Consider the following 15,644-nt stretch of genomic DNA (forward strand, 5'->3'; position numbering starts at 1 on the left):
CCGGGCCGGGAGGCACCATGTGACCCGGGATCCCAGACAAAGAACCGCCGGCCCTGCCCGCGGCCCGGTCCGGCTCGGCTCGGCTCGGCTCGGCTCGGCTCGGCTCGGCTCGGCTCGGCTCGGCCCGGCCCGGCCCGGCCCGGCTCGGCTCGGCTCGGCCCGGCCCGGCCCGGCTCGGCTCGGCTCGGCTCGGCTCATTGCGGCCTGACTCGGCTTAGTCGGGCTCTGCTCAGTCCGGCTTGGCTCGGCTTAGTCCGGCTCGGCTCAGTCCAGCTCGGCTTGGCTTAGTCCGGCTCCGCTTGGCCTGGCTCGGCTCGGCTCAGTCCGGCTCGTCTCGGCTCAGTCCGGCTCCGCTCGGCCTGGCTCGGCTTGGCTCAGTCCGGCTCGGCTCGGCTTAGTCTGGCTCCGCTCGGCCTGGCTTGGCTCGGCTCAGTTCGGCTCGGCTTGGCCCGGCCCGCCGTGGCGCCCAGCCCGCATGGGTAGGTGGCCACCGCGGGGGGCGCGGCTCGGCTCGGCTCGGCTCGGCTCGGCTCGGCTCAGCCCAGACCGGCTCGGCTTGGCCCGGTCCGGCGGAGCCTGGCACTTCCCCGCCCCGGGGCAAGGCCGGTCCCTGCTCAGGCTCGGCTCAGCCTCTGGGCCCGGCCCGGCCAGTGCAGCTCAGCACAGCGGCCCGGGGACAGCAGGTGCCCGGCCTGGGCTGTCCCAGGGGCACCGGGTGGCTCGGACAGGGTGACACGGGCCGGGGGGCGCTGGGGGTCCTGCCGCTGTGCCCCGGCACAGGCTCTTGGCGTCCCCTCTGGGGATGGAGCTGCACCCCGGGCTGGTCCCCGGGGCAGGTGCTGGGGGGCTGTCCCACACCTCGACACCCCCACCTTGCCCTGACCACCCCCCTCTCCCTCCCCAGGCGGAGAAGAAGGCGAAGGTGATCGCCGTGATGAACGTGGTGGAGGAGACGCCGCGGGCAGAGCCCCAGAAGGAGGAGGAGGCCAGTCCCCCCGCCTCGCAGCAGCCCACCGACCCCGCCTCGCCCAACGTGGCCACCACGCCTGAGCCAGTGGTGGCTGACGCCGTGGACAAGAGCACCTCCAAGTCCGCCGACGACGAGCCCGAGTACGAGGTGAGGGCAGGGCCGGCCGGGGAAGGGGGGTTTGCGGGGCTGCTGCCCCTGGGGACATGGGCACCTCGTCCCCGCCGGGCTCTGACGTCCCCTGTCCCTGTCCCGGCGCAGGATGGCCGAGGCTTTGGCATTGGCGAGCTGGTGTGGGGCAAGCTGCGCGGCTTCTCCTGGTGGCCCGGGCGCATTGTCTCCTGGTGGATGACGGGCCGGAGCCGCGCGGCCGAGGGCACCCGCTGGGTGATGTGGTTCGGGGACGGCAAGTTCTCCGTGGTAAGTGACACCCGTGGGGCTTGGGGAAGTCCGTCCGTCCCCAGGCATCCCCTGGGCTCACGTCCCCGTCCCCCAGGTCTGTGTGGAGAAGCTCCTGCCGCTCAGCTCCTTCGCCAGCGCCTTCCACCAGGCCACCTACAACAAGCAGCCCATGTATCGCAAAGCCATCTACGAGGTGCTGCAGGTGAGCGCCGCTGGCGGCGGGGTGGCACCGGGTCACGCCAGCTGCAGGGTGGCACCGGGTCACGCCAGCTGCAGGGTGGTATTGGCTGTGTGGGGTGGCACTGTCCCCATGGCTGCAGGAGGTTTTGGGGACAGCGGTGCCCTGGGCGGGTGTGCGGGAGCAGGCTGGGCCCTGCCTCCTGCGCCCAGTGGCCTCCCAGGGGGCATGGGCTGTCTCTGAGAAAGCGGGGGAGATGCAGGGGACTCCTTAAGGAGATTCTGGGGGTCTCTTGTCCCAGCGCGGGGTGTCTGGAAGGACGCTGGGGTCTCTGGGGAGTTGCTGAGGTCCCTGCTGGGTGATGCTGAGCCGGTCCTGGCTCTGGGCAGTGCTGGAAGCTATTGGGAGTTCCTCATGGGGGGATCTGGGGCTGGGCACCCCTGGGCAGGGGGTGTGTGACGCTGTGCTGTGACCCCCGCGCAGGTGGCGAGCAGCCGAGCAGGGAAGATCTTCCCAGCGTGTCCCGAGAACGACGAGACCGACACCTCCAAGGTGGTGGAGATCCAGAACAAGCAGATGATCGAGTGGGCGCTGGGCGGCTTCCAGCCCTCCGGCCCCAAGGGCCTGGAGCCCCCCGAAGGTGAGGGGGGTGGGGACCCGCTCGGTGGCCTCAGCAAGTGTCCCCTGGGACCACTGGCTCTGGCATCACCAGGGTGGCACGAGCTTGAGCAAACGCCATGGGGCTGGCAGGTCCTGGGGGCTGAGGGGACCCTGCTGACGGTCCCTCGCTCTCCCTTGCAGAGGAGCGCAACCCCTACAAAGAAGTTTACACGGAGATGTGGGTCGAGCCGGAAGCAGCTGCCTACGCGCCACCCCCACCTGCCAAAAAACCCAGGAAAAGCACAACAGAGAAGCCCAAGGTCAAGGAGATCATCGATGAGCGCACCCGAGGTACCGCCTGGGGGGTCGAGGCTGCCCCTGCGCCCACCCCCCTCCATGGGGTTTGCTTGGCCAAGCTTGGTCCTGGTGCTGGGGGGTCACGCTCACCCGGGGCCATGGGGTGAAAGCTGCTCTGGGCCAGGTGCCCTTTTCCACTGGGGACCTTCCCTGCGGGGTCTCCTCCCTTCACTCCCCTGCGGGGGCTGCGCAGATCGGACCTGGCTGGGTGGGACCCCCCACCCTGACACCTTTGTCCTTCCCCAGAGCGACTCGTGTACGAGGTCCGGCAGAAATGCAGGAACATTGAAGGTGAGCACGGGGCTGGGACACGTCCTGTCCCCCCCGGGGTGGGGCTGGGACACATCCTGCCCCCAGGGCAGGGCTGAGGTGGGGGGGTCTCTCCTGGTCTGGACCAATTGTGGCTGCAGAGCCAAGAGGCAGAGGGGGCTCAGAGGGGTCCCAAGGGGCCAGAGGACAGGCTTGTCTTATCCTGCAGCAGCTGTGATAGCGGGGGGCTGCACCCCATGGTGACAGACCCCTGGGACACTGGTGTCGCTGTCACAGGCTGGGGCTGAGCCTGGGCATGGAGCGGAGCTGGGGGCTGGGGAGGTGAAGTGAGCCCCGCTGTCCCCAGGGTGGGTCCCTGTCACAGCACAGTGGCTGTCCTGGCAGGCTGGGGCTCGGGGGTGCAGCCGGTGTCACCCAGCCCCGGGGTGGGCGTTAGCCGGGGCGGCAGGATGTGGCTCAGGCTGCTCCTGAGCGCTAGGCTCACCCGTCCCGGTGTGGGGTGCTGGGGGTGGCAGAGCCCTGGGGTAACAGAACGTGTCCCCTCCTGCTCCAGACATCTGCATCTCCTGCGGGAGCCTCAACGTCACCCTGGAGCACCCTCTGTTCATCGGAGGAATGTGCCAAAACTGCAAGGTACAGCACAGCCCGCGTGCCAGGCGGGCACGGCCGGGTGCCCCCGGAACGCCTCGTCCCGGGGGTGTCCCTCTGCAGCGGCATCCCGGCGGCAGGCCCGGCTGTGCCGTGCTCACGCCTTGGCTCTGCCGCAGAACTGCTTCTTGGAGTGTGCCTACCAGTACGACGACGACGGCTACCAGTCCTACTGCACCATCTGCTGCGGCGGCCGCGAGGTGCTCATGTGCGGCAACAACAACTGCTGCAGGTCGGGCCTGGGGCTGCGGAGGGTTTGGTGATGACCCGGTGCTGGCGTGGGGCTGGGGAGGGTTTGGTGATGCCCTGGTGCTGGCGTGGGGCTGCGGAGGTTTTGGTGATGCCCCGGTGCTGGCGTGGGGCTGCGGAGGTTTTGGTGATGCCCCGGTGCTGGCGTGGGGCTGCGGAGGTTTTGGTGATGCCCTGGTGTGGGGCTGCGGAGGTTTTGGTGATGTCCTGGTCCTGATGTGGGGCTGCAGAATTTTTGGTGATGCCCCAGTGCTGGTGTGGGGCTGCAGAGGTTTTGGTGATGCCCCGGTGCTGGTGTGGGGCTGCAGAGGTTTTGGTGATTCCCCGGTGCTGGTGTGGGGCTGGGGGGTTTTGGTGGTACCACAGTTCCGGTGTGGGGGTTTTGGTGACGCCCCACTCCTGACATGGGGTTTCAGTGACACCAGTCCTGGTGTGGGGCTGGGACATCGTGGTGATGCCACAGTGCCAGTATGGGACGGGGAGGTGGTTGTGGTGCCACAATCCCCATGTGGCATTTTGGTGATGCCCCATTCCCAGTGTGGGGCTGGGGGGAATTTTGGCAATGTCCTGGCATGGGACTGGGCAGTTCTGGGCACGGCACAGCCCAGGCCAGGGGCTCGGAAGGTTTCGATGATTCTCCAGTCCCACATGGGGCTGGAGGGGTTTGGTGGTGCCCCAGTCCTGGCATGGGAATTTTGGGATGCCAGTGCTGGTGTTTGGGACTGAGATGTGTCGGTGATGCCCCAGTCTTGGCAAGGGATTGGGGAGGTTTTGGTGGTGCCCCAGTCTTGTCAAGGGCTGGGAGGTTTTGGTGGTGCCGCAGTTCTGGTGTGGGGGTTTCAGTGATGCCCTGGTCCTGGCGTGGGGCTGGCGAGGTTTTGGTGATGCTGCGGGTCCCAGATGTGGGTCATTGTGTGGGTCTGGCAGAGGTTTGGGCAGGTGGCGGGTCCTGGTGTGGGTCTGCGGGTCCCGGGGACACGGTGAGCCGGCTGAGACAGCAGGGCCGTGCCGGGGACACCCTTCACCGCCGCCCGCGCCGCGGCTGAGCCCAGCTCCTGGTGCCACCAGGTGCTTCTGCGTGGAGTGCGTGGACCTGCTGGTGGGGCCGGGGGCAGCGCAGGCGGCCATCAAGGAGGATCCCTGGAACTGCTACATGTGCGGCCACAAGGGCGTCTACGGGCTCCTGCGCCGGCGGGAGGACTGGCCCTCGCGCCTCCAGATGTTCTTCGCCAACAACCACGACCAGGAGTTCGTGAGTGTCCCTGCGGCGGGACCCCCATGTGCCCCCTCCCCACAGCCCCGTGTCCCATGTCACAGAATCCCAGAGTGTCAGGGGTTGGAGGGCCCTGGAAAGCTCACCCAGTGCAGTCCCCCCATGGAGCAGGAACACCCAGATGAGGTTACACAGGAAGGTGTCCAGGCGGGTTGGAATGTCTGCACAGAAGGAGACTCCACAACCCCCCTGGGCAGCCTGGGCCAGGCTCTGACACCCTCACCCCAACAAGTTGCTTCTCCTCTTTAAGCAGAACCTCCTGTGTTCCAGTTTGCACCCATTGCCCCTTGTCCTGTCACTGGTTGTCACCAGCAGAGCCTGGCTCCATCCTCCTGACACTGCCCCTTTCCATACTGATCCCCAGCAATGAGTCCCCCCTCAGTGTCCTCTTGTCCAGCTCCAGAGCCCCAGCTCCCTCAGCCTTTCCCTCTGCACAGCTCTGTGTCCCCCTTGACATAGCCCCATGTCCCCAGTCCCTGCTGCCCCATGTCCCCCTGCCCCGTGTCCCCTCCTGCCTGACTCTGGCTGTGGCCGCAGGACCCACCGAAGGTGTACCCACCGGTGCCGGCCGAGAAGAGGAAGCCGATCCGGGTGCTCTCGCTCTTTGACGGCATCGCCACAGGTGGGTGGGGGTCCCCAGCCCCGCAGCCCCCGCAAGGACCCTCATCCCACACCCATCGGGTGTCAGGGCCGGTTGAGCAGCCCCCACGTCTCCGCAGGCCTGGGGGGCCACGCTAGTGGGGGCCAGGGAGGGGGATGGCGTGGGGCTGGGGGTGATGTGGGGGGCCCGTCGTCACCCAGCGCCGCTCCCCGCAGGCCTGCTGGTGCTGAAGGACCTGGGCATCCAGGTGGACCGGTACATCGCCTCCGAGGTGTGCGAGGACTCCATCACCGTCGGCATGGTGAGGCACCAGGGCAAGATCATGTACGTCGGGGACGTCCGAAATGTCACCCAGAAACACGTACGTGCTGCCGGCCGGGCCCCCTCTACGCCTCCCCCGTCCCCACGGCGTCCCGGTGCTCAGTCCTGCGTCCCCAGGATGGGCCTGGTCCCTTGTCCTTGTCCTGCATCTCCCCACGCGCTGCCTTCGCCAGCACAGCCTGGCCATCCCGCCGGGGGCTCGGCTGCCGTCCACCCCCCTGTACGCACCCGGTGTCCCCAACAGCGGACGCGCTGTCCCCAGGCGGGCGGCAGCATCGGCACCGGTGCCCGGCTCACCAGGTCTGTCCCTCTTGCAGATACAGGAGTGGGGCCCCTTCGACCTGGTGATTGGGGGCAGCCCCTGCAACGACCTCTCCATCGTCAACCCGGCCAGGAAGGGGCTCTATGGTAAGTGTCTCCCCGCGGGGCTGGCGCCGGCCCCCAACACCAGCCCCCACCGCCAACACTGGCCCCGCGCCGCCAACACCGGCCCCTCTCGCTCTCTCCTGCCCAGAGGGCACCGGGCGTCTCTTCTTCGAGTTCTACCGCCTGCTGCACGAAGCCCGGCCCAAGGAGGGTGACGACCGACCCTTCTTCTGGCTCTTTGAGAACGTGGTGGCCATGGGGGTGAGCGACAAGAGGGACATCTCGCGCTTCCTGGAGGTGAGTGCTGGGGGTCGCTGCCCCCCGGCCACGGGGACCCCGCGGGTCCTGTCCCCGTGCAGGGCTGCCCGGCCCCGCTGACCAGCCTCTCTCCCTGCTCGCAGTCCAACCCCGTCATGATCGATGCCAAAGAGGTGTCTGCGGCGCACAGGGCCCGGTACTTCTGGGGGAACCTTCCCGGGATGAACAGGTTGGTGAGAATCCCACAGAATCGCAGTTCCAGGCTCTGCCACCCTCACCCCCAACAAGTTGCTTCTCCTCTTCCAGTGGAACCTCCTGTGTTCCAGTTTGCACCCATTGCCCCTTGTCCTGTCCCTGGTTGTCACCAGCAGAGCCTGGCTCCATCCTCCTGACACTGCCCCTTTCCATATTGATCCCCAGGAATGAGTCCCCCCTCAGTGTCCTCTTGTCCAGCTCCAGAGCCCCAGCTCCCTCAGCCTTTCCTCACACGGGAGATGCTCCACTCCCTGCAGCATCTTGGTGGCTGCGCTGGACTCTCTACAGCAGTTCCCTGTCCTGCTGGAACTGAGGGGCCACAGCTGGACACAAGATTCCAGGTGTGGTCTCCCCAGGGCAGAGCAGAGGGGCAGGAGAACCTCTCTGACCCACTGACCACCCCCTTCTAACCCACCCCAAGATGGGGTGGTGGGGACGGTGCTGCCGGGGGCTCTAAACTGAGCTGGACTCCAGGGACCTCCCCGTGTCCCCTCCCCAGGCATTACTGGGTGAGAGCGGGGGGTCACAAGTGGCTCTGGGTGACAGCACACCCCAAAAACATGAGTGGTGACCCCTACAGAGGGGGCTGATCCTGTTCTGGCTCCCTTGCGCTGGGGGGTGTCGTGGAGCTGCCCTCCCTTGTGGGGACGATGGTGGCACGTGGCCACAGGCGAGTTCCAATGGGGATCAGCCGCTCCTGCCCCAGCCCCTCAGAACAGCCTTGGCCACCCATTGCCCCCCAAAACCAGTCTGGAGTGCTGCCCTGTGCCCGGGTGGGTGGGGACGTGGGGCCGCCACCCCGTGCCCACGCTGTGTGTGTCCCACAGGCCACTCGCGTCCACAGTCAACGACAAGCTGGAGCTGCAGGAGTGCCTGGAGCACGGCCGGATAGCCAAGGTCAGCCCTGGCCCACGGGACGGGGCGGCGGGGGGACACGGGGTCCCACACCCCATGGGCTGCAGGGGACTGCTCTCGGGAAGGTGCAGAGGGGACACGGTGGCACTGCATCCCGGGATGGGGGTCCCGCCTGTCCCGGCACCCGTGGGGCTCTGTTCCCCCCGGCGTGACGAGCCGTTGCCTCTTGCAGTTCAGCAAAGTGCGAACTATCACCACCCGCTCCAACTCCATCAAGCAGGGCAAGGACCAGCACTTCCCCGTCTTCATGAACGAGAAGGAGGACATCCTGTGGTGCACGGAGATGGAGAGGTACCGGGGGCTCGCCGCGCGCCGGGGGGGCCGCAGCACCGCGTCCGCGCGCCGGGGGGGCTGCAGCACCGCGTCCCCCGCGCCGCCGCCCCCTGACCCGCTGCCCGTCCCCTCCCCGTGTCCCCGCAGGGTCTTCGGCTTCCCGGTGCATTACACGGACGTGTCCAACATGAGCCGCCTGGCCCGGCAGAGACTGCTCGGCAGATCCTGGAGCGTGCCGGTGATCCGCCACCTCTTCGCTCCCCTGAAGGAATACTTCGCCTGCGTTTAAGAGAGACGGGACAGGAACTGGTGACACGGAGCGAGTCAGAAACAAAACCATCCACGCCAAGAGAAGTGACAACACGGAATGAGAGAAGAGTCAGCACCCAGAAGAGACACGGGATTTCGCGGCCCAACGGGAACCCGGCACACGTCTCCCCGAGCGAAAGGGTTCGGTGTCCTCTCCTGAATTCCCAATGTTCAGCTTTTAGCCTGTCTAAAAACAAAAACAACAAAAAAAACCACCAACGAAAACAACGACGACAACAAAAAAGAAAGAAAGAAAGAAAAGAAAAAAAAGAAAAAAGCAAAACAAACAACCAAAACCTTTATTTTGGGGGGTAACCTTTTAATTTTCCGCTCTTTTCTGGCTGGGTTTTTCTGTTGGTTTGGTTTCTGCTTCTCGGAGCAGCGGGCGAGCCGAGGCGCCGGCTCCGCTCTCGGAGGAGGGGAACCAGCAGCGGCAAAGCCCAGCCGGGACGGCCGCGGCCAAGGGGAACCCGAGGGAACCCGCTCGCTCCGGCGCCCGGCCCGGCGCACCCAGCAACTGAGCCTCGCTCTGCTCCACCAGCACCGGCACTGGTGACCTGGAGCCAACCCGACTGGCAGGGAAGCCGAGAACACACACACCACACACACACCTTTTCTACAGTATTTTGGGTGCCTACCACACGGGAAACCTTGAAGAAAGCAAATTCTAGAAGCCGCTGTTACCTCTTGTTTACAGTTTATATATATATGATAGATATGAGATATAGATATATATATATATAAAAGGTACTGTTACTACTGTACAACCTGACTTCATAATGGTGCTTTTAAACAGCGGGGTGAGTCAGACATCAGCTTCCACGTTGCCTTACGTGCCGGGCCTTTCCGGGCGCGCAGGGCCGGGCGGCGGCCGGGCGGGAAGCGTCTCCATCCCGAGTCATGCAATAACCTTTTTCTGTCCTAAAAGGAAGCGCCTCCCTCGGCGGCGCCGCCCTGCCCGCGCTGCCGCCCGCCCGCGCCGCGCACAAGCGTACTGGTGCTCTTCTGCGTACGCGGCGTCCCCGGCCGGGCCGGTGCTGGTCGTGTCCCCCCCGACCCGGCGGCGGGTGCTCCTGCCGGGGCGGCGCGGGGCGCGGGTGCTGTGAATCGGGCTCTTGCCAAAAGCCGTGGCGGTGCCGCGGGCGCGGGACGGAGCGGTGCCGGAGCGCGGCTGGGCGCTGCTGGCGTGGGACGGGGACGGCTGCGGGTCCCCAGGCCCTGGTGCTACATCGGTGAGAGGGCGATGCCCGGTGAGCCCGGGTGGGACCGCGGTGCCGCCCGTGGTGTTGTCTCGTGTGCCGGGGGCTCGTGGCGTCGCTCCTCTGCCTGAGCGTGGGTTTGGAGCGATGTGTGTCCTGTCAGTGCCCTGTGCTGGGGGTGGCCCCAAACCCCCTTGCTGGGTGCTGGGTGCCCGTGAGGAGCGCGGTGGAGGCCGGGGTGCCGCGGAGGCAGCGGTGTTGGTGTTGGTGCTGAGGGCCGGCAGCCACGGCCACAGGGGCCGGGAGCCGTGATGGCATTGGCGGTGCGAGGGAGCCGTGGTGCGTGCAGGCAGGTGCTGGCGTTGCTGTGGATGGTGCTACTTGTCCGGCAGCCGTGGTGCCACCGAAGGCCGGTGGGTCTGGCTCAGCGCGGCGCATTGCGCGGTGCCGGAGCGGCTCCGGTGGGGCCAGGGACTGGTGCTACGGCGCAGGGGGCCGGGCGGATCCTGCCCCCTCGCCGTCTCTTCTCTAACTGTGAAAGGTGCCGGGGCTGCGGGGCCGCCGGCCGCTCGGTGCGGGGTGCTGGCTATTTGGCAGCGAGCCGTGCGGCGGCCCCGGGGTGCTGAGAGGTGCTGGGACTGATGGCGGCGGGGGCGAGCGGGGGGCGGCCCCAGGGCCCCCCACCTCCCCACCGCGCCTGGTGCTACCGGGGGCCCCTCTGTCAGTGTGTGCGGTGCGGGGAGCTGGGCTGCGCGGTGGCGGCACCGCAGGGCCCGGCTCTGCCGCGGTCAGGCAGGCGAGGCGGAACGCGGCACTGGGCCGTGCCCGTGGGCTCCGGTTTGTCCCGGGGCCAAATCCTGCACTGCCCCACGGCACCGGGGTGAGTCTGGCACAGGGCGGCTGTGGCAGCACCAGGTGTGGGCCTGGCACGGCTCTGCCGCGCTGTCGGCAGGTCCTGCATGGCCACGGCACCGGGTGTAAGTGTTAAGCGGCCCTGCAGTGACGGTGCGGGTCCTGCAGTGACAGGTTTGGGTCCTGCAGTGACGATGCGGGTCCTGCAGTGACGGTGCGGGTCCTGCAGTGACAGTGCGGGTCCTGCAGTGACGGTGCGGGTCCGGCCCAGCCCCACGGCACGGGCTGTGTGTTCTGCAGGGCCCTGCAGCGCGGTCTGCAGGTCCTGCATGGCTCACAGCGCCAGGTGCAGGCACCGCGTGGCCCCTGTTAGCAGAGCTGCAGCATTGCATGCAAGTCCTGCATGGCCCTGCAGCCCGGTCTGCAGGTCCTGCATGGCCCTGCAGCTCCAGCTGCAAGTGCTGCCTGTCCCTGCAGCACCATACGCGAGTCCGGCACAGCCCGGCAGCGCTGGCTGCGTGGTGCTGCAGCATCGAGAGCGAGTCTTGCGTGGCTCTGTGGTGCTGAGTGCTGGTCCTGCATGGTATAGATGCCACATGGCCCTGCAGCGCTGGGTGCTAGTGCTGCACAATCCTGCAGCACCGTTTGCAAGCGCTGCATGGCCCTGCAGTGCCAGGTGCAAGTGCTGCGCAGCCCTGCAGCACTGGGTGCAAATCCTGAGTGGCCCTGCAGGGGCGTTTGCAGGTCCTGAGCGGCCCTGCAGCAGCGGTTGCAGATCCTGCACGGACCTGCAGCGGCCTTTGCAGGTCGCTAATGGCCCTGCGGCACTGGGTGCAAATCCTGCGCGGCCCCGCAGCGGCGCTTGCAGGTCCTGAGCGGCCCTGCAGCAGCGTTTGCAGGTCCCGCATGGCCCTGCAAGGCCAGGTGCAAACGCTCCGCGGTCCCGCGGCGCTGGGTGCTGGTGCTGCGCGGTCCCGCAGCACCGTTTGCAAGCGCCGCGCACCGCGGCAGCGACCCTGGCGCAGCCCTGGCTGCGGGTCCTGCGTGGCCCCGCGGCACCGGCTGCAAGCCCTGCCCGGCGCGGTCCCGCCGCAGCGTTTGCAGGTCCCGCACGGCCCCGCCGCACCGTGCCGGCCCGGCACAGCCCCGCAGCGCTTCCCTGGGCCCCTCTCGGCCCCGCGGCACTTTTGGCAAGCCGGGCGCCGCACGGTGCGACGTCGGCACGTCCTTGGCGGCTCCTGCACGCGCGGTCGGGACGGCCGGAGCCGGTGCCGGAGCGACGCCGGTTCCTGTCCCGGCACAACTGGAAGGCGCCGGGCTCGGCTCGGCAGTGCCGGGGCCGCGTTGGCGGCTCCGCGGCGGCCGCCGGCGCTGGTGGGGCCCGTGGGGAAAGAGTTCAGTTTTTAACGTACCCGACTCACATCTTTTCTTAAACCAGACGAGTTTTGTTGCACAGCCCTACACGAAACGGTGAAGCCGAAACAAACCCAGCCTGAATTCCTTAGATCCGCCGAGGGAGTGGGTGACAAACACGGTGCTAAAACATTTTATTAAAAATATATATTGTTAAATTAAGTCTGCTGTCTGGACAATGACTGTTTGTTTTGTTTTCTTGTAGTGGAGTTTCAAAGAGCACTATTATTTTACTCTTATATATTATTATTAAAAAAAAAAAAGGAAAAAAAAACATTAAAAAAAACCACAAAAAAGGCATTTTAACTTTGTACTTGAAAACTAAACGAGAGATTTCATGTGTTTTAGCCTAGACATTGAAGTAGCTGACGCTTAACTATTTGTGGGGAATCATGTACTCATACCGAGGAATAAGCGCGTAGAGTTCGGTACCCTCCTCTCCTTGATTTGGCTCAGCCCGCGCCCCACCGCCACATTCCCGGCAGCGCCGGCCCCGCCGCCCGGCCCCGCGCCCCCCGCTGCCCCCCAACCTCCCTCTTGATTTTCTACTTTTCTCTCGGTTCGTTCCTTTCGTTTTTCTGTTGGTTTGTTTTTTTAGGGTCGCTTCTCTATTTATTGCCGCTGAATACTGTGCATTTCACCGTATGGTTCTGGCCCGCGGGCTTGCCCGGCACTCTGTCGTATCTGTGTAAGTATTGCTCGTGACATAGCTGTTCTGAACTAATTAAAGGTCAATGCGTGCAGCAGATGTAGAAAGTCTGTCCGTTCCGCTTCCATCCCATCCTCCTTTTTATTTTTCTTTGGTGCCCAGAAGAATATAATACAGACGAGCTCCTTTCTAATGTACTTGTGCTGGAGAACACTTGAATAAATGTACTGTTTTTGTGCAAAAAAAAAAGGAAAAAAGAAAAAAAAAGAGGAAAAAAGCTGCCGTGGTTCTGTGCTCTGTGTCCGCTGCACCCGCGCCGGGGGACGCGGGGACCCCGTGGGTGGCGCCGGCCTGGTGGTGCTGGGTTCCCAGCAGTGTGAGGGGTCCCAGTGATGATGGGGTGCCAAGGGGTGGTGGGGTCTGGTGGGCAGAGGGGTCCCAGCGCAGGTGCTGGAGTCTCAGTGGGGTCCCACTGGGGTCTCAATGGGGTCCCAGCACAGGTGCTGCAGTCTCAGTGGGGTCCCACTGGGGTCTCAATGGGGTCCCAGCACAGGTGCTGCAGTCTCAGTGGGGTCCCACTGGGGTCTCAATGGGGTCCCAGCACAGGTGCTGCAGTCTCAGTGGGGTCCCACTGGGGTCTCAATGGGGTCCCAGCAAGCGGTGGAACCTGCTGGGCAGTGGGTTCTTGGTGATGGTGGGTTCTCAGCAGTGTGAGGGGTCCCGGCAATGATGGGGTGCCAAGGGGTGGTGGGGTCTGGTGGGCAAACGGGTCCCAGCACAGGTGCTGGAGTCTCAATGGGGTCCCAGCAAACAGTGGGGCTCTGGCAGGGGGTGGGATGCTGGCGATGCTGGGGTCCCAGTGGGGTCCCAGTGGGGTCCCAGTGGACACTGGGGTCTCAGTGGGGTCTCAGTGGGGTCTCAATGGGGTCCCAGCAAGCAGTGGGGCTCTGGCAGGGGGAGGGATGCTGGCGATGCTGGGGTCTCAATGGGGTCCCACTGGGGTCTCAATGGGGTCCCAGCAGGCGGTGGGGCTCTGGCAGAGGGAGGGGTGCTGGCGATGCTGGGGTCCCAGTGGGGTCCCAGTGGACACTGGGATCCCAGTGGGGTCTCAATGGGGTCCCAGCAAGCAGTGGGGCTCTGGCAACGGATGGGATGCTGGCAATGCTGGGGTCTCAGTGGGGTCCCAGTGGACACTGGGGTCTCAATGGGGTCCCAGTGGGGTCTCAATGGGGTCCCAGCAAGCAGTGGGGCTCTGGCAGGGGGAGGGATGCTGGCGATGCTGGGGTCCCAGTGGGGTCCCAGTGGGGTCTCAATGGGGTCCCAGCAAGCAGTGGGGCTCTGGCAGGGGGAGGGATGCTGGCGATGCTGGGGTCCCAGTGGGGTCCCAGTGGGGTCCCAGTGGACACTGGGGTCCCAGTCCCAGCTGTGGGGTGGGCGCTGGCTGAGCTCAGCTCCCAGTTTGGGGCACGGGAGCTTTGCTCGTGCAGCACTGGGGTGTGGGGGTGCAGAGCCCCCAACAAAGTGGGACCCCACATTTCTGCTCCATTTCTTCCCTCCCCCAAAATGCCCTGTGCAGCTCCTGCCTCAGTTTCCCCTGCAGCCAGGCAGTGCTGGGGGAGGGCTGAGACCCCTGGAGCCCCCCAGTCCCTATGCCAGACCCCGGGCTGATGGGGTCTGGATGTGACCCAGGGGACCCCTCGTGGGACGGAGCCCAGGAGAGGGGCTGGGGGGGTGAGGGTGCCGGGGTGGGCAGGGACCGGTGACAACTGCCTGGAGATGGGGCTGGAGAAGGAAAACTGCCTGAAATGGAGGAGAACCAAACTGGGGCTCTTGTGAGACACCCCAACCCGCCCGGGGCTGCACCCAGAGGCTGCCGAGGTCCTGGTGAGACCCCAACAGGTGAGACCCCCCTGCAGTGCTGCTCCAGCTCTGGGGGCAGAACAGGACACACATGGAGCTGCTGGAGAGGGGCCAGAGCAGCCCCAGGAATGACCCGGGGCTGGAACAGCTCTGCTGGGACAGGTGAGAGAGCTGGGGGGTTCAGCTGGAGGAGAGAAGCTCCAGGGGGACCTTTGTGCAGCCTTTCAGTGCTTAAAAGGGGTGATAAGAAAGATGGGGACAGACTTTTTTGCAGGGCCTGTTGTGATAGGACAAGAGGTGATGGTTTTAATCTAAAGGAGGGAGGTTCAGGCCGGACATGATGCAGAAATTGTTTGTGCTGAGGGTGGTGAGAGCCTGGCCCAGGTTGGCCAGAGAGGTGGTGGCTGAACCATCCCTGGAGACACCCCAGGCCAGGCTGGACGGGCTCTGAGCAGCCTGAGCTGGGGGCTGGGGCGGGTTCAGCTGGAGGAGGAAACGGTGAGGGGAGCCAGGGTGGGACAGCAAGGCTGGGCTGGGATGGGGTGGGATGCGGAATGCGTGGGATAAGATGGTGTGGCATGGGGTGGGATGGCATGGGGTGGGATGGGATCAGTGGGGTGGGATGGGAAACGGATAGGATGGGGAATGGATAGGTTGGGATGGGGTGGGGAATGGATAGATTGGGGTCGGGGGGGAAGGGATGGGATGGGGATGGGATGGGGATGGGATGGGGATGGGATGGGGATGGGGATGGGGATGGGGATGGGGATGGGGATGGGGATGGGGAAGGGGATGGGATGGGGATGGGGATGGGATGAGGATGGGATGGGGATGGGGATGGGGATAGGATGGGATGGGAATGGGGAAGGGGATGGGATGGGGATGGGGATGGGATGGGGATGGGATGGGGATGGGGAAGGGAATGGGATGGGGATGGGGATGGGGATGAGGAAGGGAATGGGATGGGGATGGGGATGGGATGGGGATGGGATGGGATGGGATGGGATGGGATGGATGGGATGGGGATGGGGATGGAATGGGATGGGATGGATGAGATGGATGGGCTGGGGATGGGGATGGGATGGGATGGGATGGGATGGGATGGGATGGGATGGGATGGGATGGGATGGGATGGGATGGATGGGATGGAGCAGCAGCACTCCTAACCCCGCCCCACATCCCCACCCCATGGATCACTGGACACCAAGTGCCATGTTCTGCACAGGGGGGGCCTGGCGCCAGCAGCCCCCAGGCTGTGTGCAGGGGATGGGCCGGGCTGGGGGGACAGTGCCACTGTGTTTTCCCGTGTCCCATCCCCACAGGCTGGGAGCCTGGGCGGCTGAGACGGGCTGTGTCGGGGCTGTGGGGTCTAACTGGGGTTGCTGGGATGGTCTGGGACACTACTGGGCATTACTGGGTGTTACTGGGC

At 65.4% G+C, this 15,644-nt stretch overlaps 1 protein-coding gene across 1 annotated transcript in view; it reads left to right on the forward strand.

The window, feature by feature from the left end:
- Positions 1-9,097, forward strand: part of DNMT3A (DNA methyltransferase 3 alpha) — a 41,448-nt gene extending 32,351 nt beyond the window's left edge. The window contains exons 7-23 of the mRNA XM_080341604.1: positions 905-1,117; positions 1,229-1,387; positions 1,464-1,571; positions 2,031-2,187; positions 2,349-2,498; positions 2,751-2,795; positions 3,328-3,407; positions 3,542-3,654; positions 4,740-4,923; positions 5,482-5,566; positions 5,761-5,906; positions 6,184-6,274; positions 6,381-6,529; positions 6,634-6,719; positions 7,573-7,642; positions 7,833-7,951; positions 8,081-9,097. Of these exons, the coding sequence (XP_080197730.1) occupies positions 905-1,117; positions 1,229-1,387; positions 1,464-1,571; positions 2,031-2,187; positions 2,349-2,498; positions 2,751-2,795; positions 3,328-3,407; positions 3,542-3,654; positions 4,740-4,923; positions 5,482-5,566; positions 5,761-5,906; positions 6,184-6,274; positions 6,381-6,529; positions 6,634-6,719; positions 7,573-7,642; positions 7,833-7,951; positions 8,081-8,222 (2,097 nt within the window). The 3' untranslated portion in view covers positions 8,223-9,097. The remainder of the gene's footprint in view (positions 1-904; positions 1,118-1,228; positions 1,388-1,463; positions 1,572-2,030; positions 2,188-2,348; positions 2,499-2,750; positions 2,796-3,327; positions 3,408-3,541; positions 3,655-4,739; positions 4,924-5,481; positions 5,567-5,760; positions 5,907-6,183; positions 6,275-6,380; positions 6,530-6,633; positions 6,720-7,572; positions 7,643-7,832; positions 7,952-8,080) is intronic.
- Positions 9,098-15,644: the final 6,547 nt, after the last annotated feature.

Source organism: Nesoenas mayeri (genome assembly GCF_963082525.1).
Source record: "Nesoenas mayeri genome assembly, chromosome: 3".
Taxonomy (NCBI): Eukaryota; Metazoa; Chordata; class Aves; order Columbiformes; family Columbidae; genus Nesoenas; species Nesoenas mayeri.